Source organism: Meriones unguiculatus, chromosome 5, assembly GCF_030254825.1.
Source record: "Meriones unguiculatus strain TT.TT164.6M chromosome 5, Bangor_MerUng_6.1, whole genome shotgun sequence".
NCBI classification, from domain to species: domain Eukaryota; kingdom Metazoa; phylum Chordata; class Mammalia; order Rodentia; family Muridae; genus Meriones; species Meriones unguiculatus.
This window is the reverse complement of record NC_083353.1, coordinates 42,860,925-42,883,920: the sequence shown is the minus strand read 5'-3', so window position 1 is coordinate 42,883,920 and position 22,996 is coordinate 42,860,925. Positions and strand designations below refer to the sequence as shown.

Below are 22,996 nucleotides of genomic sequence, written 5' to 3'. Positions count from 1 at the left end.
TCAGAAACCTACCTGCCTCTGCCTCCCCAGTACTGGGATTAAGGCTTGTGCCATCATGCCTGGCTCCCTTGATAAGCTTCTAAACACAGGGTAACTTTGATATGCTCCAGACCTGTAGGAATCAAAGTCTTTCCATTGGAAGCATAGTGGGCAGGGTGGCCTCCTCTTCGACCGTATCTTTTGAAATGTGTTATACCTGGATTAGCCACAAAGAACCACAAACTCTCCCTGGACACAAGCTCTTCTATGACTCAAAAGCTTTGGCAGTATATAACATCTTCAAGGAAGGCACTAGAAAGGTGCTGCTCTCTTGCTGCTCAGGCCCCTACACAATTGCTGATGTGGTCCTGATCATCAATCAGCCTAAAGCAAAGGATTCTGAGGTCAGTGTGAAGACAGACATCTACCTCCTGAAGGCACCTGCTGGTCTACGATCAGTGTCAAATATCTCTTGAGTAAAGCCTCAAGGGATCCATTCTCCACCCTTGCTTAGGGAGAATGAAGACAAGTACAACCTAAAAGGCCACTGGCAAGGAACACGTGCCCTTTGGTTCTTTGAATCATGTTTCTTGAAATGTGTTATGGGATGATGCCCTTTCTACAGCTAGCTATCAGTCAAGGTGTAAGTATCCACTGTTCCTTCAGAGTTGGGTCCAGCTCAAAGCTAAAGGTGGTGGGGGCCTCCTAAGTGGAGAGAAGGTCGCACTTGGGCTAGGCTTTAGGAACCCTGTAAGGGCTCACAGAGCACTTGTGCCCTCCTGTCAGTAACACCCAGAGCATCCAGGCGTGAGCCACTGCTGGAGAGAAGCCAAGGAGGAAGCTAGCTGTTCAGGGAGGGAGGCTTGGCTGAGAGAAGAAACAGCCCAGGAAATCATCTGTGACTGGTGCACTAGAATGGGAACAAAGGCATCCTGCGTAGCTCATACCCATGTTAATTGCTGAACATCACAGACAGAAAAGGAGAGCCTGCCTCCAAAGTGGCAGCAAGACCTTGCCAATTCATCCCCAGAGCCTCCAGGCAGAGACAAAAGGCAAGTGTGCTCCCCACAGCGGCACAGCAGTACCTGAGGCCGTGCGTTGGCCACATCCAGGTCATGCAAGGTCACATCCTGTATGATTTCCTTCTTCTTGTGCACATCTCCCTTTGGCAAAGGGACATACTCTTCAGCTTCAAGGTCAAATTCTGTGGCATAGGTGTCACACCTGCCTTGCCTCTGGAGACAGAGAAACATGAGTGTTGTGTTGGTTTTACTGCCCAGTCCTCAAAGGGCAGAGAGTGCAGTGAGATAAGGGCTTGGTTCCCAACTGCAGCCTAACAACAACAGACTCCCCGACAATCTCCCAATGTGCCCAACCCCAGTGTGCCACTACCCTCTGCCAAAAGAAGGAAGCTATCGGCAGGTTAGAGATACCCGATACTTTCTTCAGAGTCCCCCCAACACCCGTAACTGTATGCAATTCCCGATAAAGGGCAAATCCAGTAGATTAACTGGAGACAGAGGGAGCTGCTCAGACTCTTTTGTAGTGGGTGATTTACTGCTTGATATCAAGTATTATGCTCATCCATTAAACACTGAGCAACACTGTACAGGACACTGGGAATCAGATACGAAAAGAATGCCAGCTAATGCCGCATTCCTTCCCACATGCATATATCTTGGGAAGAAAATACCAGAGAGATAAAGGAAGATTAAATACACTGCACATTTCAATTTGAAAATGACTAAAGTTGTTTTGGTCTCTCACCCTGTACTCCCCCTCTAAACAGGTCTTAGTATTTCTAACAGACTGTCTGTTTTCATCATGAGAAGGTTAAAGAATGAAGATAAAAAGAAAAGAAACTTTATAATACACAGAGGGACAACTCTGCCCTTCCCATGGCATGGCACCAGGCAGCACCCACCCTCCTCCAGAACCCAGGTCTTCCAATGACACACAAATCAGGCCTAGTGGTTTATCCCAGGAAGGACATTACCTTCACAGCTCCACTGTTTGCTTCAATGTAAATCACATCTCCAGCCTCTACTCGTTCTTTCTGCAAACTTTCAAAAATACTAGGGTCCAGCTGAAAAAAAAAAAAAAAAAAAAAAAAAAAACAAGGGTGACTCAGAGTACTGCAAGGCATATTTGACTTTCTGCTATCATGCTGCCAAATGCCTCTCTATGCCATATTCAAAGAGACCAGCAAACTGCATAGGGCATCCATCAGTGGGGAGCATGTCAGATTGGGAAAAGGGTGAATAGTCCAGGGAGAGGAGGAGGGCAAGTGGGCCCACAAACCAGCCACAGGGTACACTTCAGAGGCCATAAAAAAGCAGTGGTGTGTGTTGGCGGGGGGAGGTTCTTAAGGGTGGCTTTAGCTGCCTTTATAGCACAAAACCAACAGCCCTACAGTCCCTCTGTATTCGGCTGTCCTATGTTCCTCCCCTCCCATCAGGTAGCCCTGGCCTTTCTATCATAGACCTTGGCAGTACCTGCTTACCAGGCTGGTGTTCTGCCAGGCTCAGGATTCTAGAGCCTTGTTTCCTCATCGACTAAGCAGAACCAAAACACAATCACAGATGCACAAAATTAAAAATAAGACATAAACTAGGACCTTCTGGGTTCTGAGTGCTAGTGCTCAGGGCCTGCCTGTGGGCATGAGCAGACTGGAAAGGCACAGGCCTGCTGCTTTCTGGGCTCCCCAGACCCATGCCCTTGGCTACTGACCTTCTAGAACAGCATCTTTTAGATACATCTCTCTAGGCTAAACTTCAGAGCTCTTACATATGTATTTGTAGTGGGGAAAACTAGAGCTCTATTGTAAACAAAATTAAAGAATAAAAATCCGGCACTGTGTAGAAGCCAAACAGAAAAAAAAAAATATATACTACATGGCTCCATCTCTGTGAAATGTGCCAACAGGTAAACCCAGAGAGATAGCATAAAGTTTAGTGGTCGCCCAGGGCTAAGGGTGGGGCTGAGGGACCATCAGTGGTTTCAGGCTTCTTTTGGAATGATGAAAATCCTCTTAATTTAGACTGTGGTAATGGCTGTGTGACTGTGTACTAAAATCCCTTAAGAAGCATACTTAAAAGCAATGAACTCTATTTTAAATTTGACCTCAATGGAGCCCCAGGACAGTTAGCACCTCAGCTGCAAAGCTAAGGCTCTACCTTGGTGCTGGGTAGAGACGGGTTGCCAGCTGGGCACTGCTGGACAATGAGTGCCAGGTGCATAGGCAGGCCTGGTGGAAGATTAAACCAGTACTCCCTGCTCAAATTCAGCCATACCCTTTACAATAGGCCACCCACAAAGTTTCAGGTTCTTCTTGCCAATTTCTACATTTGCTCCAAGTACCTAGAAAGAGGCGCATTTGGAGCCCCCCCCCCCCACTTCCCCGTCCCTTATCTTCCTCAAAAAAAAAACTGTCAGGGTAGCCTTATAGACAAGTCAAATTTAAGTTGCAGGTCTTTTAATAGAAGATATACTTAAGAATACAGGGTGTGTGTGTGTGTGGCCTTCCTCTCAAGTGTTTTTATACTGGTTAACTTCCCAAATGAACAGGCTCAAGTTGTGGTGACTAAAAAGGAACTCCCTCCCACTAGGAAACCTCATGAGCACAGAATGAAGCCTGAGCACTTGGTTCAACAGAGAGATCTGCCGAGGCAAGCTCATGGGATGAAGAACCCTGTTAGGAAGAAGAGAAATGGCTTTTTGAAGAAGTGACATTTTTATGCTCTCCATAAAACAGTGACCAAGAAACAACCTCACAGAATCACAGAAACAGAAAAATCAGAGTGAAGGCAGAAATTACTCAGTTGATCCAGCAGCTCAGATGAGAAGCTGGGTCCAGAGAGCTCAAATGACGCCTGCACTTGTATAGCAATCGTCAAGGCAGACAGCACGACGGCTGAGAGAAGAGCCGGCCCTGCCGTGCACCCTGGGTGGGCTATAGCAGGCTGTCTGGCCTCTCTGAGCAGCTGCCCGTTTACCTCCAAGAGAGGGAGCTTTGGTACATGTACACACACATGAACTGACAGTACATGTACACACACATGAACTGACAGTACGTGATCCATACGTTGAAGCTGTCAGCTGTAACGCCCAAGCACACACTCAGGAAGGTGTGATGACACTGTGTCAGTAACTACTGCAAAGCTGTGACAGACATGAATATCCACCTCTCACTGTGGAGCTAACACTACAACTAGGACTGTGTGAGATAAGCAATTAGCACTCCTAGTTAACACACAGCAGTATAAAAGAAACCAAGCCAAGAGTTAAACAAAGCTAAAGATCCCCTTTGACTTTAAAGTCTATGCTCTGATCCCAAGCATCCTGGCCTATGTCCTAAAGGATGATAGGATAATTTTCAAGGGTCAGACACAAAGTTCCACTCAGTACACTGCAGGCCTCAAGCTTTAACTCATGGAAGCCTATCAGGAGCTGCTGTCAGGATCCTGTGCCCACTGAGCTGAATGCTCTACAATTCAGACAAATACCTCTAGGCTCGGCTTTCTGTGTGCATCAGACAGCTAGGGCCTTGGATAGGGAATGTCATATGGACCATGGGATGGCAGAGGCAGGCTCCTCACTCATCCACCAGCTCGTCCTAATGTATATGTGTGGCTTTCTAGGAGGAAGGAAAGTAGCAGCTATAGCCACTGAATCTTCAAGGGCCAGATCCTGCACCATGTCCTGCTCCATCACTTAACGTCTTCACAATGACCTGTGCAACTCCACAGCCACAGTGCACAGAACCCAGCACACCTTCTCCAAGAGCCCCACAGCACTGGGAAGTTAAGGTAAGAGCCCACACACTAACCTTCAGCTGTTTGGTTCCTTTGGCAGTCTTGAGGCCTATGATCACATGGCTGATAGTTTTGCCATACCCACCCATGGGGTTTTCAGTCTCACAGGGAGTGAGCTCGGTCACCTCCCCTTCATAAACCTCCTTGGTCTCCTTTATCCGCAGCCCTGGAAGAGACGGCAAACGGGCCATGAGACATAGAACCATTACTCAGATGCCATGTTTTTCTCACACACCTAAACCCCAAAACTCTTAGCCATGAACATCCATGACAAACCAACTTCAATAACGTACGTGGAAGGATGTCACTGTAGACAGAAAAGCAGCAGAAACACAAATTCACACTGGAGGTGCTGTGGAGTGTAGAAGAAGGATCTGACTGCTCAACCTTGATTTATTTTGTTTTATTTTAATTATGTTTGTGTATGATTGTTTGTGTGAGGATGTGTTCATGTGAGCACAGGTACCTGCACAGGTTAGAAGAGGGCATTGGAGCCACTGGAATTGGCTTTATAGGCTGCTGTGAGCCATCCTGCATGAGCCCAGGGAACAAAACTCGGGGCTTCTGCAAGGGCAGCACATAACTGAGCCATTCCCCTGGTCCTTGATTTCAACTTAAAAATTTTTAATTCTTTGTGTGTGTGTGTGTGTGTGTGTGTGTGTGTGTGTGTGTGTGTGTGCATGCAGGTGCGTAAGCACAGAAGTGTGTGTGTGGAGATCAGAGGGTCAGTCGTCTCTCTCTTTCCACTGTGTGGATTCCGGGAGTTGAATGAAAGTAATTAGGCATCTACCTTTACTTGAACTACACTACCCACCCTTGGTTGTTGGATCCCTGGAACTCAAATGGTAAAAGAAAAGGATCAGTTTCTACTTCTGATGACCACAAATCTGCCATGTGTGTACATACGCAAACACCCTCTCAAGCATATACATGCATGCACAGGCAGGCTATCACTTGCTCACTCACATGCACACACACACACACACACACACACACACACACACACACTAAAATGTTAAAAATTTGCTTTTTGCTTCGAAATAATCTTAACAGGGACTGATGAAGCCTTTATACCAATCCAACTATGAGCTGAAGCTGGTGACAGAATACTTAATGACTTTTGTACACTGTTCATGGAGAATTAAAAAGCAAAGCAAACACTACTCCCCAAGCTCCACCCAGAACATGAACAGTAGAAAGGCATGTCACACCAAGAATACAGTTCTGAAAAGCTACATTAAGGTCTGTGTTCCGCTGGCGGGAATGCGAATAGCATGGCACGATCTGCTGCAGCCTACCACCCTTAGCTACGTGATCAGAAGCATGGCAGGCACAGCTAAGTGGCACAAGCAATAATAACCAGCACAGCATCACTTAAGCTCCCAGTCTACCAACAGTGGAAGAGAAAATGAAGCTATGGTGCGCTCAGGGACTGCCAACCACCTAGCAGGGGAAAGCTAACAGTTACACGAAACAGTGAAGATGAATCTTACACAGAGAACACTGGGAAAGGCACCATCAGGGCAGAAGAAAATAAATGTGAAGTTCAAAAGCAGGTATGACTTGTCTACAGGGAGAAATCAAAACCACCCCTACTGTGGTGACAAGGAGAAGATAGGAAGGGTAGTGTGGGCTTCTGGCAGCAGCATGGTTTTTATAATAGCTGGTCTCAAGAGTCTGGAGAACATGGATGTTTTGTGTACTCTTTTCTGCACATTAGCACAAAATAACAAAATCAATTTAAAAGGTAAAGTGTAAGTGAGCACGGCTGTGGGACCTGCTGAGAGAAGAGCACAGGCACTGCTGAGGACACTGCTCTGCTCCTCTGAAGGCTCTACGGTCATGGTTCCCACCTCCAGACCCACTTTAGGGGCACCACCATCCCTCAGCCCATCTGTGCCCACACTAGCTTCTCCTATGTCAGGGGCTGGGGCAAGCAGCAGCAGTCAAGCTCTGCACAAGATCTTCCAGTTAGGCTCAGCAGAGCGCTAAGGTAGATAGTAAACAATGCCCACTCTTCTTACAGCAGTGGGCACGATGGCTGCTGCTGATCACAGGATGCCAAGCCCCAGCACTCAGCTACCTGCTCTGATATGGAAATGTCACACTGGGAGGGTGTGAACGCCCTCTATCACCTCCCCATCTCAAATGTGGCCATTACCTTATCATGGGCTCGGTGCCAGCTTTCTCCCAGACACCTAATCAGGACAGACACTCCAATAGTCCAGTTGAGGAGAACATTGCTCTCCCACCATCCACCTGATAGCCTACAAATGGAGGCTTTGGAACAGCCCCAAGCAAGGGGGTACACTGCCGTTTTTTTTTTTTTTTTAAACCAAATTCCTAACTCCTGAGTATTGAGAACAGAATGCTTCAAACAGAATTCATCAGAGGGTTGTGACAACCCAGAAGCTGTCCTTTTGAGTGAGCTTACAACAAACCTTACACATCCCCTGAGAGCAGTTCCCTTGACTACAACCCAAAATTCCTGCAGGAGGGGCAGAGGCTGCCCATCGCTCACTGGTGCCTCTATTTGTTAGCCGCTGCTCTGTGCTGACAAGCAGGCAGGGGTGTGGGTGACAGACAATGAGACCTGCTGTTTGCTAGGAGAAAGGCCGAGTAGTGCTATCTCTGGCAGAAATGACACAAATGACGGGTTTCATCTGCTGGCTCAGGTTTCTGAACCCATGACAGGGACCTTCATCACATCAAGGAAATAGCACAGACTCCTGGCTTTTCATTTCTGGTCAGTTTACAGTTTCCTCCCCACCCCCTCTGCCAACCTCGCCAGAATTCAAAGGCACAGGGCAGGGGGATGAGCAGGCTTCCTTTCTGAAGACAGTCGATGGCCTGCCCTTTTATTCTGTTCAAGGATGGAGAAACTTCTCTTCACCTTGCTCCCATCAACAGATGGCAACTCCTCCCCCATCAGAAACTGCAAACCACAGCCAGGTATTAAAGTAATTCATCTATATTTTTCATGGCTCAAAGCAGTAAAGTTATCCAAATGCACACACCTACTTGAGGCTCAGGATTTTTGTTTTCCAAATTTTGTCAATGTCAATAAAAAAAAATTTTAATAAATTTTTTAAATTTAAAACTATTCACATATTTAAAACAAATGTAGTAACTTGCTATTTAAATAATTAATGTGTTAAAGAAAACTATAGGTAGTTGGGTATATGAAAGGCCTACAATCCCAGCACTAGGAAAGCTGAATGAAGCAGGAGGATTGAGGTCAAGGCCAGGAAGGCTACAAATTGAAACTCAGGCTCAAAAGCCAAATGAAAAAGGAGGAAGGAAAGAAAGAAGGAAGGAAGGAAAAAGGAAGAGATGTGGAAGTACATCACAGAAAAAGGAAAATAATTGGCATACCTTTTAAAAGAATAAAGTATGATTGGTGAGGGTGCCTGGAGCCAGAGATGCTTGCCAGGCTGTGGGCAAGAAAGGACCACTTTAGCCCAGCAATTGAGGCAAAATGGCAACACAGCGAGATCTCATCCTAAATATTAAAGGGAACAAGGAAGGAAGATGGGTAAAGGGCACAAAGAAGGGAAGGAAAACACAAAAAAAGAACAAAAACTAAGTGGGGCGTGGTGTCACACGCCTTTAATCCCAGCACTCAGGGAGGCAGAAGCAGGCGGTTCTCTGTGAGTTTGAGACCAGCCTGGTCTACAAAATAAGATACAGGACAGCCAAGGCTACACAGAGAAACCCTGTCTCAACAAAACAAAACAAAAAACAAGAACAACAACTGGTTCTCAGGAAGATTTCCAGTTCTGGAGAGTCCATGAGCCACCTCTGCTGCTGTTCCACACAATCTTGAAGTCCAAGGAACACACTATACCCAGCAACAGGGGCTGAAACCAACAAACACGCAAAGCGAGCCAGCACAGCACACAGCACGGCTCTACCTGGACAAAGAGCAAAGCTCGAATGCAAAAGGTAGGCCAGGTATGCCCATCAAAAAGTGATATAGTCTCAGCTGTCACTCACCAAGGCTTGATCTAGCAGGGAGCATAGAGGAGGCCAGGGGATGCTGGGACATGCAGGTGGAGACTGTACTCTGGACATGAGCTGAGGGTGAACTGCATGAGCTTCACTTCACACTCACCCGGTGTTCGCTGTGCTTAGAGGACAGCAGCGTATTTCCAGTAAGAAACATTTATGTAGCTGTGTGTCTACTCACAAAGTGCAGGTGTGGAGAGCATTGGATGCCCCAGAACTGGAGTGACATGTGGATATGGCTGAGTGCTAGGAACCAAATTCCAGTCCTCTACAAGAACAGCAAGGGTTCCTAACCACTGAGCTGCCTCTGCAGCCCCTATTTTGTAATTTTTAAAACTGTAACAGAATGTCTCTGGCTTAAAGTGGGAGTCACCCAGAGCCTGGAGTGTAGCCTCATGAGTTCCATCCTAGTACCCCTCCAAAGACCTAAAAATGAACAGTCTCATAATGTAAGTAGGGACATGGCAAGATGAGGCACCATGACACAACTTTTGTTAAAGCTTTGATCTTCCTCAAGGTCACCTGCTTCTCTCACAAACCAGGAAACTTCAGGGAACATCCACCACACACCAGACTGAGGGCCAGAAAGACCTCTTCCTGTACCCCCAGCGGCCTAGAAACGCTCCCATGCTCCTTCTCATACGTCTCATCTCAAATTCAAACAGAGCAGAACTTGGAGTCATCACATGCCACGTTCTCTGTACCCACAATGGACCCTTCTATAAACCCTAACAACTGTACTGTATACTCCTCCCGAATCAACCACTCCCCACCCCTGCTCCACTCAGGCCCCAGTGGGTCCCCCTCTTCCATGCCCCAGTGCAGGAGAACCGCAGAGCTGGACTAGAGTTCACAGGCGTCCTACGCTTAACTGCTTTGGCATATACCCTGGGGAAAGTTCTGACCCTGGCCTACAGCAGCAGACTATTTCAACCTCTGCTTTCCTACCTACCTCTAGTGGTCCAGTAATTTCCTTAATACTTCTCTCACGAAAAAATAAGATAAAAATTTTTAAATAAGAAAGATTACTTCTGGGGGCTGATGAGACGGCTCTGCAGGTAAAGGGGATTTCTGTGCTAGCAGCAACCTGAATTCAATCCTAGGAAGCCATGTAAAGGTAAAGTGAAAACCAACTCCATAAAGTTGTTCTCATGTCCACTCACATGCCACAGCATGCGTCACTACACACGCAGCATGTGCCTCCCCCATAAGAATATTAAATACAACTTTTTAAGAGAAAAAAACACTTTTAGCTGCATTTACCTTTAATCCCAGCACTCAGGAGGCAGAGGCAGGCAGATCTCTGAGTTCCAGGCCAGCCTCGTCTACAAAGGAAGTTCCAAGACAGCCAAGGATACACAAAGAAAAATTTTAAATGACTTTCTGGAGCTTGGGAGGTGGCTCCACTTCCTGTGCAACCAGGAAGACCTGAGTCTGGACTTCAGCACCCACGTTAAGAAGCTGAGGGTGTTGGCTCAAGCACCTGTGATCCCAGCACTCAGCGAGTGGGGCAGAGACACAGAGCTCCTGAGGCTTCTGTATGCACACTTGCACACACCTCACACAGGGTTTGGCAGCCTGGTACCGGTATCTCTGTGCACAACCCTCTTGGCAGGTGTGCCAAGGGGGCTGCAGGTGTTTAACACACACCTGAGCATTCTCTGAGCAGCCTGTTTTTCAACAGCAAAACCTGAAAATCAATCTAAATGTCCACCTTCACAAATGGGGTACCCATAGCAACTTGCAGAAACTGAGTACATACCTAACACTAGACCAACAGAAATAGTGCTTAAGTATCACTCTGGAAGTCCTACGGCTGAGCGCTCAGGAGAGGCCGTTCTCTCCCATAGCCCGTCTCCTCCAAGCCTGGGCTACAGAAAGCAGGCAGACCTGAGTTCCAACTAGCTCTGCCACTTACCAGTCATGGTACTAGCCAAGTTACTTAACTTTCTAAGACATTTCTCCAAATGCCAAATGCAGACAGAGAAGCTTGGTGAATGGCCAGGCGCATGAGAGACACTGCGGTGGCAGCATAGGCCCTAAGAGGCTAGAATCACAAGTCTCAAAGCTTGGCCAGTCCCCAGTGTCCTTGCTGCAACAGGCCACAACTCCTTTGGCCTACCACGGAGGATCAGACACTATGGCAGCTCAGTAAACGAGTGGCTTGAGTCAAAACCTATTCAATGGGCCTGGCAGTGGTGGCACACGCCTTTAATCCCAGCACTTGAGCAGCAAGTGGATCTCTTAGTTCAATTGGTCTACAGAGAAATTTCCAGGATAGCCAGGGCTACGGAGAGAAGTGAGCAAGCAAACAAAGAAACAAATCCCTATTCAATGGATAGTCACTCAGGAAAGCAAGACACGGGCACTAAGAAAACCTGATACGCAGTGTGCATATGTTCAAAAATATTTCTTTAGCCAGTGTGGTAGCACATCCCAGCCCTTGGGGGGCAGGGGCAGAGGCAGATGGATCTCTGTGAGTATGGGGCCAGCCTGGTCTACATAGCAAATTCCAGGCCAACCAAGATCACATAGCGGGATCCTGTCTCAAAAGAGGTTTGCGTTAAGATCAAACCTGGAGCTTTGCATATGAACCCACATACGTAGTCTACCTCTAAGCTATCCTCTGATCCTGACTTCCACCTATTTTCACCACATGAGGAACCCAAGTGCCATAACTGGGGTCCACATGTGCTCCACTGCTGAAGCACTTTGGTCAGAACACTAAGGTTTTGTCATTTACTTACAAACATAATGACAATGTGCTAAAAGAGAAACAGCTACAAACACTGTCACATGGCATCTTTCCAGCCAAGAGGCTTCAAGGCTCCTGGAGATGAAGGCTACTTTCTTACACTCACCACCCCCCGACGCCCTCCCCACACTCACCAATGGCCCTGCGGAAGTTCTCCATCAGCACCTCTGTCTTCTTGATCTCAGTTGAGTACACTTCACTACCCACCATCGGGCAGAATGGGACTTTACTGCCCAGCTCCTGAGCAATAGCCAGAGCCAAGGCTGTCTGCAGAGGACAAGAAGGGGAAGATGTTTGCTTTAGAGTTAGAAACAGTCATTCAGAGGTGCAGGTTACAAAGACAGCATCTGCCAGGAACAGTACCGTCCCACTCTCTCTCCTCACAGGCAAGTTTCAGTGTCTGATGGTTGCTCCACCTATCACACGCAGCCTTGAGCATCATCGTACTCACAGATGTTCCCCAATAAAGGCCTGACGGCAAGCGCTTCATATGTAAGCCGATGCCACTGTCTTCTCCACTCTACCAAGGAGGGAGCAAAGATGGGCTAAACACACAGCCCAGACAGCACAACCTGGAAATGCACACATCTGAACCGGCAGTGGCATCTCAGAGCAGGCCCTCACCAGGGACAACACCGTCTTCCTGACTAACACCAACCTCAAACAGGAACCAGCCTGTTTGCTCAGGCCACTGTGAAGCCCAAGATAGTGTTTTCTGTTCGTACCACACACAGAACTACCACAAGCACCAACCTACAGGCCAGCAGAAATGCCTTCACTGAAGGAAGGCATCACTCAATGTCCACTTTATGTTAAGTTAACGTGAATCTTTCAAGAGAATGAAACGTTAGGCGGACGTTGGTGACTTGAGTTGGTCCTAACAAGTTACATTAGCATGCTCTGTGAAGCAGCAACGGCTGCCGGTAACCCAGCTTTAGGGGACAGAGGTGAAGCAAGGCCAGACACAACTGAGATCTGGGCAAGTATCAAGTATGAAAGGCAAATGCCCCAGAGTGACTGAGAGCACAGATGCCAGAGCCTTTAAAGCTGCAACCTGAACACAGAGAACTCTGAGACGGCATTCATAAATGACTGCCAAAGGTGCTTCTTACTCCTTTCAGTCCCCTTCGGTGATAGTTTCAAAACAGTAGACTCTGGCAGCAAATTAGCATATAGTAAAGTGCATAAGGAAGAAGCCTATTAGACAGATACTGGATGGCAGTGCTAACTCTGCGGCCGTTCTGGGTAACTGCAGCACTGGGCAAATCTGGCCACCTAGTCAGTCAAATCAAAGACTAAAGTACCAGGCTACATCACAGGGAGCAAATAACTTGCCCACAAGCTGGTTCTATGCACTTCCTGTTACCCTGCAGCAGCAGGTGCCTGCACAGCAGGCCTCACACCCCAGGGCATCTGGGAACATACCTGCCACTGTCTCAGGCCAAGCACACACCTGAGTTCGTGAGCCCAGAGTAGACAACAGTAACACTGATATCGTAGGAGCCAGGGAAAGATGTCTGGACTGTGACAGTGTACAAAAAGAGGAATGCATTCTGACATGGGACAGCCAGTGGGGACCAGGGGCCAGCTGTGTCCACCTTCTATCCTAATTCTGCCTGTTTCCTAGTCCCTCTGCTGTCTCCTCTAAGTAGTTGCACAGACCTCAATTCTCCATGCTTGGCTTCAGAAGTCCAAGAGTGCCCTCACGCACTTCACCGATCCCCTCCCTCCCAGCCTAACTCACAAGTGGCCAACTGCATGCTTGACTGGACAGGCAATGCTTGAGGGGAGTGCTTTACACTTTCCAGTTTCCCCGGGGGAAGGGTCCTAAAGGACAGCACAAACTTGCGTGGCCTAGCCCTCCTATATACACTGTATCTCACAGACGCTTCTCTGCACTACCTATAAGATAGCTGCCATTTCTTCCGTGCTGCCCTCCGTCTTCTGGTGAAGCCCAAGAGCATCACAGAGAAGACCAAGAAGTTCCTCAGGCACCAGTCAGACTGATACATCAAAGGTAAGTGAAACCGGCGGAAACCCAGAGGTATCGACAACAGGGTGCAGAGAAGACTCAAGAGTCAGATCCTACTGCCCAACACTGGTTACAGGAGCAACAAGAACACCAAGCACATGGGGCCTCGCAGCTTCCGGAAGTTTCTGGTCCACAGTGTCAAGGAGAGTGCTCACAATGTTTCCTCCAAGAACTGAAGGAAAGCCATGTAGAAAGAGCAGCACATCTGGCCATCATCAGCGTCACTAATGCCAACGCCAGGCTACACAGTGAAGAAAAGTTGAGTAGATGGCTTGTGTGCATGCTTTATTTATATTTAAATAAAACCACAAAACTGCCAAAATAAATAAATAAATAAACCTCACAGATCTTTAATAAGCTATCAACTTCATGGTCTAGTTTGTATTTGCCTGTTCTGGTTTAGAGTTTTGATTTGTTATTGTTTAAGGTTTGTTTATTTTTTAAAGAGTTAATTTTTTACTTACTATGTATACAGTGTTCTGCCCGCATGTATGCCTAAATGCCAGTAGAGGGCACCAGATCTCGTTACAGATATCATGAGCCACCATGTGGTTGCTGGGAATTGAACTCAGGACCTTCGAAAGAGCAACCAGTGCTCTTTACCTCCAGGCCACCTCTCTAGGCCCCTGTTTAAGGTTTATTTGTTTTGTTGACAGGTAGAGTATGGTAGCAAATTACCATATAGCTGCCCAACACTCCCTACACAGCTCAGGCTGGCTGGAACTCCTGTCTTAACTGCCTGAGTGCTGGGACTGCAGGCATCCACCTTCATGCTCAGTCCTAGTTTGTATTTATAGATTAAAAAACTGAAACACAGAGGTTACTCAAGACCAAACAGCGCTGCCAGGCTACAAGCACTGCAGCTTGTATATACAGCTCCTATTATCTTACAGCTCCTATTTTCCCGTGTGTGTGAATTCTTCGCATTTCCAGGGAGGAAACTGGCCCAGTATCACACAGGAATGAAGGACTCACATGAGAGCAACCTGGCACCAACACCAAAAAAAAAAAAAAAAGAAAAAAAAAGCCCAGAGGTCCATAAAGCACCTAGACATGCAAGAGCCATGGACAACTTCTGCCATGCACGTTTGCAGAGTCTTTAACTACTGACAATACACAGCATTAAAACAGAAACCACTGACTAGAAACAGGACCAAAGACAGGAAGAAAAGGTGAGCCACCAGGGAATCTACCTGAGGTACTAGGCATGAAACCATTAGTGCTGTCCTAGTTGCGAGTGAGGGAAAGTCCCCTGACACACTCAAAAAACAACTACACTGGACCCAATGAGTGCTGGGACCCAAACTCAGTTCTCTGGAAGGCCAGCAAGTGTCCTAAATCAATGAGTCATTTCTCCTTAAGTTCTGAAATAGGATCTCTCATGATTCAACCAGACTGGCTGGTCCTCTTGTCCCTGCCTTCTCAGCACTGGAATTTGAGGTAAGCACTACCACTAAGACCCTCCAGCTTGTGTGACAAGCGTGTTTTCTACTGACCCATCCCCTCAGCTGTTTACTTGTCATTTTCATTTCATTAAAAAAAATCAGAAGAAAAGAAGATAAAAGCAACTTGTCACCTTCAAAAGCATACTCCTACTGAGCACTGAGACACGCACCTCTAATCCCGGCTTATACTTGGAGAGGCTAAAACAAGAGATCAGAAAATGAAGGCCAGCCTGGGCTACACAGAAGTTTCTGACCACCCAGGGCAAGTCAGTGAGTCCCTTTCTCAAAAGGATAGCTCAGTGGTAGAGCAACTGCTAACGAGCTCAAAGTCCGGGGCTCAACCCGCTGCACCACAAAAGCAAAGCATGAGAGTCAAGCGATGTGAACACAAATTCACCACAGAAACAGACAGGGTTCCCCACACCTTCCTTGAAATTCCTCGAACTCCTGGACCATTCTCTTCCTAGTTTTGCTCCCAATCTTTTTCAGTTAATTATTTTTAATTTAGAAAAACTGAAAGAAATTTTAACATAACTGAACATTAGTTAATGCTGCAGGAGGAGTTAAATTAGACTGGTAAGATGAAGAAACTGGTATATAGAAGGGTGCCTCACTGTCAAATGGTTCAGAGGTAAAGAAACAGTAAATGTCAAAAAAATAGAATCATTTCTCCAGGTATAAGACACAGACAAGCCCACCATACTATTCTGTTAGTACTACTCCATGCACTTCTTAACTTTAGCTCCACTGACCCTGGGGACAGGATGGCTCGTTATCCTGAGGACTGTTAGATTCTCTGAAAGATGTTCAACATCATGTCTGGCCATTAGCACCTTCAAGTTGTGACCAAAACAAACAAAGAGAAAAACATAACCCCACAAAATTACTTCCAGAGATTGCCAAATGTACATTGAAAATCCACATTCCAACTTTGACTTCAACAATGAACACAGGCAAAGGAAAGTGCTGAGGACGTTCCAGAACAGATCAGAGACATCATGATGATGTTTAAGAAGCACTATTCACATCAAGACAGAGAAACAAAAACCTACCTTGTGATGTGCATAATGAAGCACTAAAGCCAAAAACATCTCCAAAACATCCAGAAAGAAAAATGGAAACACTCGTAATCAGATTTCTAACAGAACAAATAGGGAAGAGATAGCACTGAAGAAAACACCAACAGAGTACTGTGCCAGCACAGCATCTTTCAACACAAGGACAAGGCCAGGCCTGGCAGCTCATGCCTTAATCCCAGTTCTCAGAGGATGAGGCAGGAGGACTTCCAACTGACAACAGCAGAGAAATGCATTTTATCTTCAAGTCTGAGGCCAGATCCACCTACATGAGACCTTGTCTCAAACAACCACTCTACCAAACAAGGACAACAGTTTTTTCCACTAACAAACCTATAAGAGAAACTTCTAGCCAATGTACTTTAGGAAAACTGGACAGAGGGGAGGGAAAGGGCAAAACCTAAGAAGACACGATAGGCAGATGGTCAGCAAGCTGGTGCTGCCTGTGTAGAGGCCACTGAGCTCACACTCTGAGGGTTCAATCTGTTTACCAACACAGCTCTTCCTCCTACAGTTAAGATGCCTGCGTAAGACACAACCTTGCAGGCAGCACACCTCCCTGCACTCACCAAGCAGGAGGTTAATCTCTGTGTTTAGGGCTAGCCTGGTCTATATACTGAGTTCTAAGACAGGCAGGGCTACACAGTGAAACCCAGTCTCAAAACAAACAAACACATCTATTCAACAGTTACGACTTCAGAGTAAGAATTAGTTATTCTCTCACTACTGATTTAAGAACTGTCAGGGGGTAAGGTGTGGGAAGGACGCAGGAACCTATTTAACACATACAAGCCTGGGTGTCTGCTCCCTGTGGTCCCTATGAAGAACAACCGAGGCTCAGACTAGTATCCCACCAGCCAGGCAATGTTCACCTATGATCCTAGCACTTGAAGTAAGGGCAAGAGGAGCATCAGTTCAAGGCTAGTCTTGGCTACATAGCAAGTTTGAGGTTGTTTTTTTTTTTTTAATTATTATTAAATATTTATTTTATGTATGAGTGCTCTGTTTTCACGCACACCAGAAGAGGGAATCAGATCGTATTATAGATAGATAGTTGTGAGCCAACATATGGTTGCTGGAAATTGAACTCAGGTCTTCTAGAAGGGCAGCCAATGCTCTTAAATCACTGAACCATTTCTCAGCAGTAGTGCACCTATAACCCCAGTACTCGGGGAGGCAGAGGCAGGTGGATCTCTGTGAGCTCCAAGCCAGCCTGGTCTACAAAGCGAGTCCAGGACAGCCAGGGCTACACAGAGAAACCCTGCCTCAAAAAAACAGTTTGAGGCCAGGTTGGAATACATGAGACCCTGTCTCAACTCAACAAGGAGGGTGGGGCCAGTAAGATGTCTCAACGGATAAAAGCACTTGCCACACAAGCATTGACAACCTGAGTTTGCTTCCCAGAACCCAGACGGAAGGAGAGAACCAACTCCTACACATGTACTATGGCACACACACCACTGTCTACTCACAATTTCCAACATCCACTCTTAATCTCCAACACTGCGTCTTTTATCTAGAAAGCCCTTTTCTTCCCTGCAAGGCCAATCCTCTGTCATCTTTTAAAGGGCAAACAGCAAGCATCAGTCAGCCCTTCCAGCCCACTGTGCTGCCTCCTGATGCAACTCCAGCTATATTTAAGACTGTAATGGCTCCTCGGTCAGCAGTCAGTAGAGTCCCTTTGTTATTGTCATGACTCCTGGCTTTCTGACCAGCAGACTCAACTCGAAGCCTCTTGAGGATTAAAAAAAAGAAGGCATGCCACTTCTTTCTCCCTTACCATCTCTCACAGACACAATGATGGGTGGGGCACGCATCCTCAAAAGACATCACTCTGAAGATGTTTGTGAGACTCAGATCAACAGAAACATATTCCTCACCAAAGCAAAGGAGACTTGAAACAAATAAAAAGAACATTCTAGAGACAATGAGACCCTCTGAGGACTTTACTCTCTGCGCTGGAGATAGGCCAGGGTAATTTTAATTTTAGACCACAGATTTTACATGCTAAAATGTATTACTGCACATTGGCTTTTAAAACATCCATATAACCAATCTAGCTAGACAGAGACTAGTTAAGACATGAATTTAGGGGCTGGAGAGATGGCTCAATGGGTAAGAGCACTGGCTGCTCTTCCAGAGGTGTCCTGAGTTCAATTCCCAGCAACCACATGGTAGCTTACCATCTGTAATGAAATCTGGTTCCCTCTTCTGGCATGCAGGTGTGCGTGCAGACAGAATACTGTATACATAATAATAAAATCTTTAAAAAAAAAAAAAGACATGAATTTAATTGGGCTTAAACATCAATATCATTCTCCTGGGTAGCTTTAAAAAAAAAAAAAAAGAAAAGAAAAGAAAGAGAAAATGAATTAATACCTTTCCAGTTCCAGGAGGCCCTGCCAACAAGACAGCTCTTCCAGCCATTTTCTTGCTTTTGATTAATTCTACTATGACGCCACATGCCTGCACACAATGGAAAGAAACAATCAGTCAATATTAAAATGCCTCATGGTGGAAACAATTCAGTGCTGGGTCCACACAGCTCATACAACTTCAACATTGAGTGCCAGCGGCTGCTGCTATGGAGTGTCACGGAGCAGCGGAGGTGAGGCAGCAAAGCCATGTGCTCATGCTCATGCTCATGCTCATGCCATGAGATCGCTGCCACAAGGAGAGAAGGGGGTTTGAGATAGTGAGTGGCTATGGAGAGCTGGGGAAGTCTTTCTCATATCATTGAATGTAACATTTGAAGCCCTAGGCAGAAATCTATATTTTAGGCAAACTCAAAATAACCAAAGCAGAACTTGACAATAGCATGCTGCAGCAGCCAAAGTATAGTGAAGAGAATGGAAAAGGGAGATTGAGGGAGGCAGAGGCCAGCACAGACCTAGATCTTAAAATTCAAAGGCAGCAGGGCTCTACATTCCAAGGCCAGTTTGGCCACAAGGACATTATCTAAACAAAACGGGTAATCTATGAATCCATCCAATAAAAGAACTGGCAGGGCTGCTGAGATGGCTCAATGGGTAAAAAGCACTTGCAATGCACACCTGAAGAGCCAAGTTCAATCCCTGGCTCCTACAGTGGAAGAAGAGAACTTGTGACCTATACCAAAGCACCATGGCAATCATATGACTGACTGAATTGCATGTGCACACACAAATAACAAATGACACTTAAAGAAATACCAGCTAATGAAGCTGGGCATGGTGTCCCATGCCAGCCCTTGGGAGGCAGAGGCAGGTGGATCCCCGTGAGTTCAAGACCAACCTGGTCTACAGAGGGAGTTCCAGACAGCCAGAGCTACACAGTGGAGCTCTGTCTTGAAAACAAACAAAAATAAATAAATAAATAAATAAATAAATAACAGCTAACATTAAAAGAATAGGAAGGATATTTGGAAGATCACTTAGTCTTACTTTTCAGATAAAGATACTGAGTACCAGGGAGGCTACTGGCGTGATGAGCCACAAAAGAACCTGGTGCGAGGCAAGCGGAGAGCAGACTCTGAAGTCACTGCACTACAGCTTATATACTGGTTCTTTCCAGCTGAGCTCCCTTAGACTTACTTTACCTACTACCCCTGTGAATCACACACTTACCCATCTAAACACAAGTGTTCAAAACAACCTGTTGTACATACAAGAAAGGCTTAGGGGTGAAGTGTGCTGATGTTTGCTTTGTATGTGACAGCAGACTGACACCCGAACAGGTATACTATAAGGAATCACTATAAGATGCTAACTGTAGGATTTAGGCACACTGATATTTAATGTGCAAGCATGTCATTTTTTTTTTGTATGTCTAGAAAGCATCATACCAAAGTGAGGGTTATTAGACAGAAATGAAATTAAAACAACGGACTCAATGGCAAATAGAAAGCATTCAACTAATAGGTCCTGCTTGCAAGAAAAGGTGCAAGTGAGTAAGGTCAAATACTTCTCTTTTGGACAGATGATGCTCCAAGCAGAAACCAAAGGCTTTTTTTCCCCTGGCACTTTGTGTGTGCAAGATCCTGAGAGAGCAGTCTTCACCACATGTAAAGAGCACGTTTTTGTAGCTACTGAGCCTCTGTAGAGACCAGAGTGGAGTGGGCTGAGGAGATGGAAAGGTTACTAATTTGAGGAGTGGGGGTGGGGAGTGTGGAGGAGTACCAGCTTCATTACTGTAGAACTGGTAGATGGATAGGTGGCCAGACCTTTTCACCTTTAATTTCTTCGTGCGCCAAACAGAAATGATCAAAAGACCTGGCATGACTGGCAATGGTTTTAAGTAGACTTAACTGGAAAAGCTAAAGAGTGCTTGGACGGGAAATAGGGCTGACTGTTCCTTGCCATCACTCCACTAACCAGACCCAGAGAATCCACATCAACTCCGACAACTTAAAGTTAATTCTATACTTAACCGCATAGCCTTCTACTGCGTTTCCGGTGTGGCCTAACCTGCGTGCGGTGACCCTCAAAGGATGCAACCTTCGCTCGCTAGCGTGATCCTCACTTCTCTCACAGATTTTGGTGAGTTTTGGTCCCGTTTGCCCACGCCCCGCGCGCATGCCTCACGCCCACCTCTCTCGCGTTCTCCTGGCCCACGAGCCCCGAAGCCGCCTGCTTGGCCAGGCCGCTCTCGTCCAGCCCCAGCCCCTTCACGTGACTGTGGGAGGCGATTCGCTGGGTCTTCGTAGTACTCTTCACCTCCTCAATCTTCATTTTGCAGTAAGTCTAGAGCCACAAGCACTAGGAACTGCGGCACGCCAGGCGCCGGGGTTACCACGCGGCCGTTACCAGGCCGCTCTCCAGGGACCGCCCTTACTAGCACGCCATTGGTGAAAACCAGAAGGCTTCACTTTCTATTGGCTACAAGCTACGCCCGTCGGCGGCTGCTCAGTTCCGCCCACCAACTTCCGTTTGTGTCACAGGTTGGATTCCCCCAGGGCAGGAAACCCTGGCCAGGTATGATAGGGAACCAGCGAGTACTTAAGCACTAATAGTGTTACTGACAACTTTTTATTATAAACGCCTCTTTTAATGTTTATTTTTTTCTTTAGACTAAGCTGTCCATGCCAGGGTGAGTTGACTCCTTCACTGACAATTGTTAGACCTTTCCCAGGTATCTAGCTGCCCTAAGAGATCAGCGAAGCAGCTGCACAAACTACTCTCTTGCCACTGGATTAGTTAGACATCCTGAAGATGCCCTGAAGAATCTGCTCAGCCAACTCCCGTTCCTTTTTTTTTTTTTTTTTTTTTTTTGCCAGACTATAGTAGATCCTGAAGGCACTCTTCCAGCCAAGATTTTTTCAAACACTTTATGCCATAGTTTGTACCCAAAGACCTTAAAAGGGGGGGGGGGGGGAGGACGGAAGGGAGTGGTCAGGCAGTGGTAGCGCGCGCCTTTAAACCCAGCACAGACAGATCTTGAGTTCGAGGCTAGCCTGGTCTACAGAGTGAGATCCAAAACAGCCAAGGGTACACAGAGAAACCGTCTCATAGCTTTGGCTGGCCTAGAACTCAACTGCCTCTGCCTCCTGAGTGCTGGGATTAAAGGCATTGCAAGCATACTCTTAGCAGTTGTTTTCACCAGAATAGAGTAGGTACTGTTCTCCAGGTGACTGAGCAAAACAGCCTGTGATTGGTGAAAGCGTGATCCTTGGTTTGAATGAGCAAATGTTCTGTTATTGGTGCAAATATGGTAGTTTGTCTTCACGATCGATCCACTGCTCTAGCATAAATGTAATGCTTCATTTGCATGAAGGGCTGTACTAAGAACAACAAACACTCTTGTTTACCCTCTCTGACAACATTCTGGCTGTAAAAACAGGTGTCCTTCACTCTTCAAGTCAGTCGGGAGACACCGTTCTGTGCTACAATGAGCAGTGTTGTTGCAATATCAGCCCCGTTATAAGACTTTTCGAGTGGTCTTTCCACCTCCATTAATAGTATTGTGGGCTGAGTTGGTAAACTGAAGACAACAAGATGAGTGGCTGTGGCAGTGATGACGGTGACAGGGCCGCTGGAGAGTTCTAGAGTGACTAGGAGCAGAAATGATGAGACAGGTGGCAGAGCAAAAGCAGAGACTGCTAGACAAGATCCGGGGAGCGCCAAGGCTTTTTATTATCTTGTGTGTGGGTGTTTTGCCTACAGGTGTGAATGTACCCTACAGTGCTGGAGGAAGTCAGAAGAGGGCATCTGAGCCTCTGGAACTGAAGTTACACATGGTTGTGAGCCACCATATGGGTGCTGGGAATTGAATTTGAGTCCTCTGGAAGAGTAGCCAGTGCTCTTAACTGCTGACCCATCTTTCCAGTCCAAGGAGCTTCAAGTCTTAAGGGTCAAGATTTATAATATCAGACATTGTAATAGTTTAGGGTCCTACCACTTGACCCATTTAGAAGCTATTTTGCTAGCAAGCATTGCCTTCTGCTAGAAGCTGTGTGTAACAACCGTTGCTATGTACAGGCTCTACAGGTGAAGCCAAGATCAACAAGTTGCTAACCCAAGCACCTGGAGCTGTAAGCCTCCGGCTCCTAAAGCCTGGAGCAGCAGGCCCCTGGCTCTCAGAACAGAAGGTGCCCGTGCAGCACCTGGGCTGTGGCACTCAAGAGTTTGAGACTGCCAGCACTGAAGAATTTCTCACCTACCTGCGATTTCTATCTGAGTGGAGTAGAAGAGCTCAGCCATCTTATTGGTTATGGTGGGGTCACTTCCCAGCACCATTAAAACAAAAAACCAGCAGGCTAAAGAAATCCAAAGATTGGCCCAAGAACACACAACAAATAATCAGCACTGGAACTCCAGTGGAAGACTTCAGGCTTGAAATCCTACATCATATTCATCCAATTCCACAACCCAGGGGAGACAGTGAGCCAGAAAATATCTTCTGTCAGGGTC

At 46.6% G+C, this 22,996-nt stretch overlaps 1 protein-coding gene across 1 annotated transcript in view; it reads right to left on the bottom strand.

Moving 5' to 3' along the window:
- Window positions 1-20,920, bottom strand: part of Ruvbl1 (RuvB like AAA ATPase 1) — a 34,606-nt gene extending 13,686 nt beyond the window's left edge. Inside the window, exons 1-6 of the mRNA XM_021659213.1 lie at window positions 20,678-20,920; window positions 18,489-18,575; window positions 11,691-11,823; window positions 4,808-4,959; window positions 1,976-2,065; window positions 1,065-1,214 (exon numbers count right to left, since the gene is read on the bottom strand). Coding sequence (XP_021514888.1) covers window positions 1,065-1,214; window positions 1,976-2,065; window positions 4,808-4,959; window positions 11,691-11,823; window positions 18,489-18,575; window positions 20,678-20,818 — 753 coding nt within the window. The 5' untranslated portion in view covers window positions 20,819-20,920. The remainder of the gene's footprint in view (window positions 1-1,064; window positions 1,215-1,975; window positions 2,066-4,807; window positions 4,960-11,690; window positions 11,824-18,488; window positions 18,576-20,677) is intronic.
- Window positions 20,921-22,996: the final 2,076 nt, after the last annotated feature.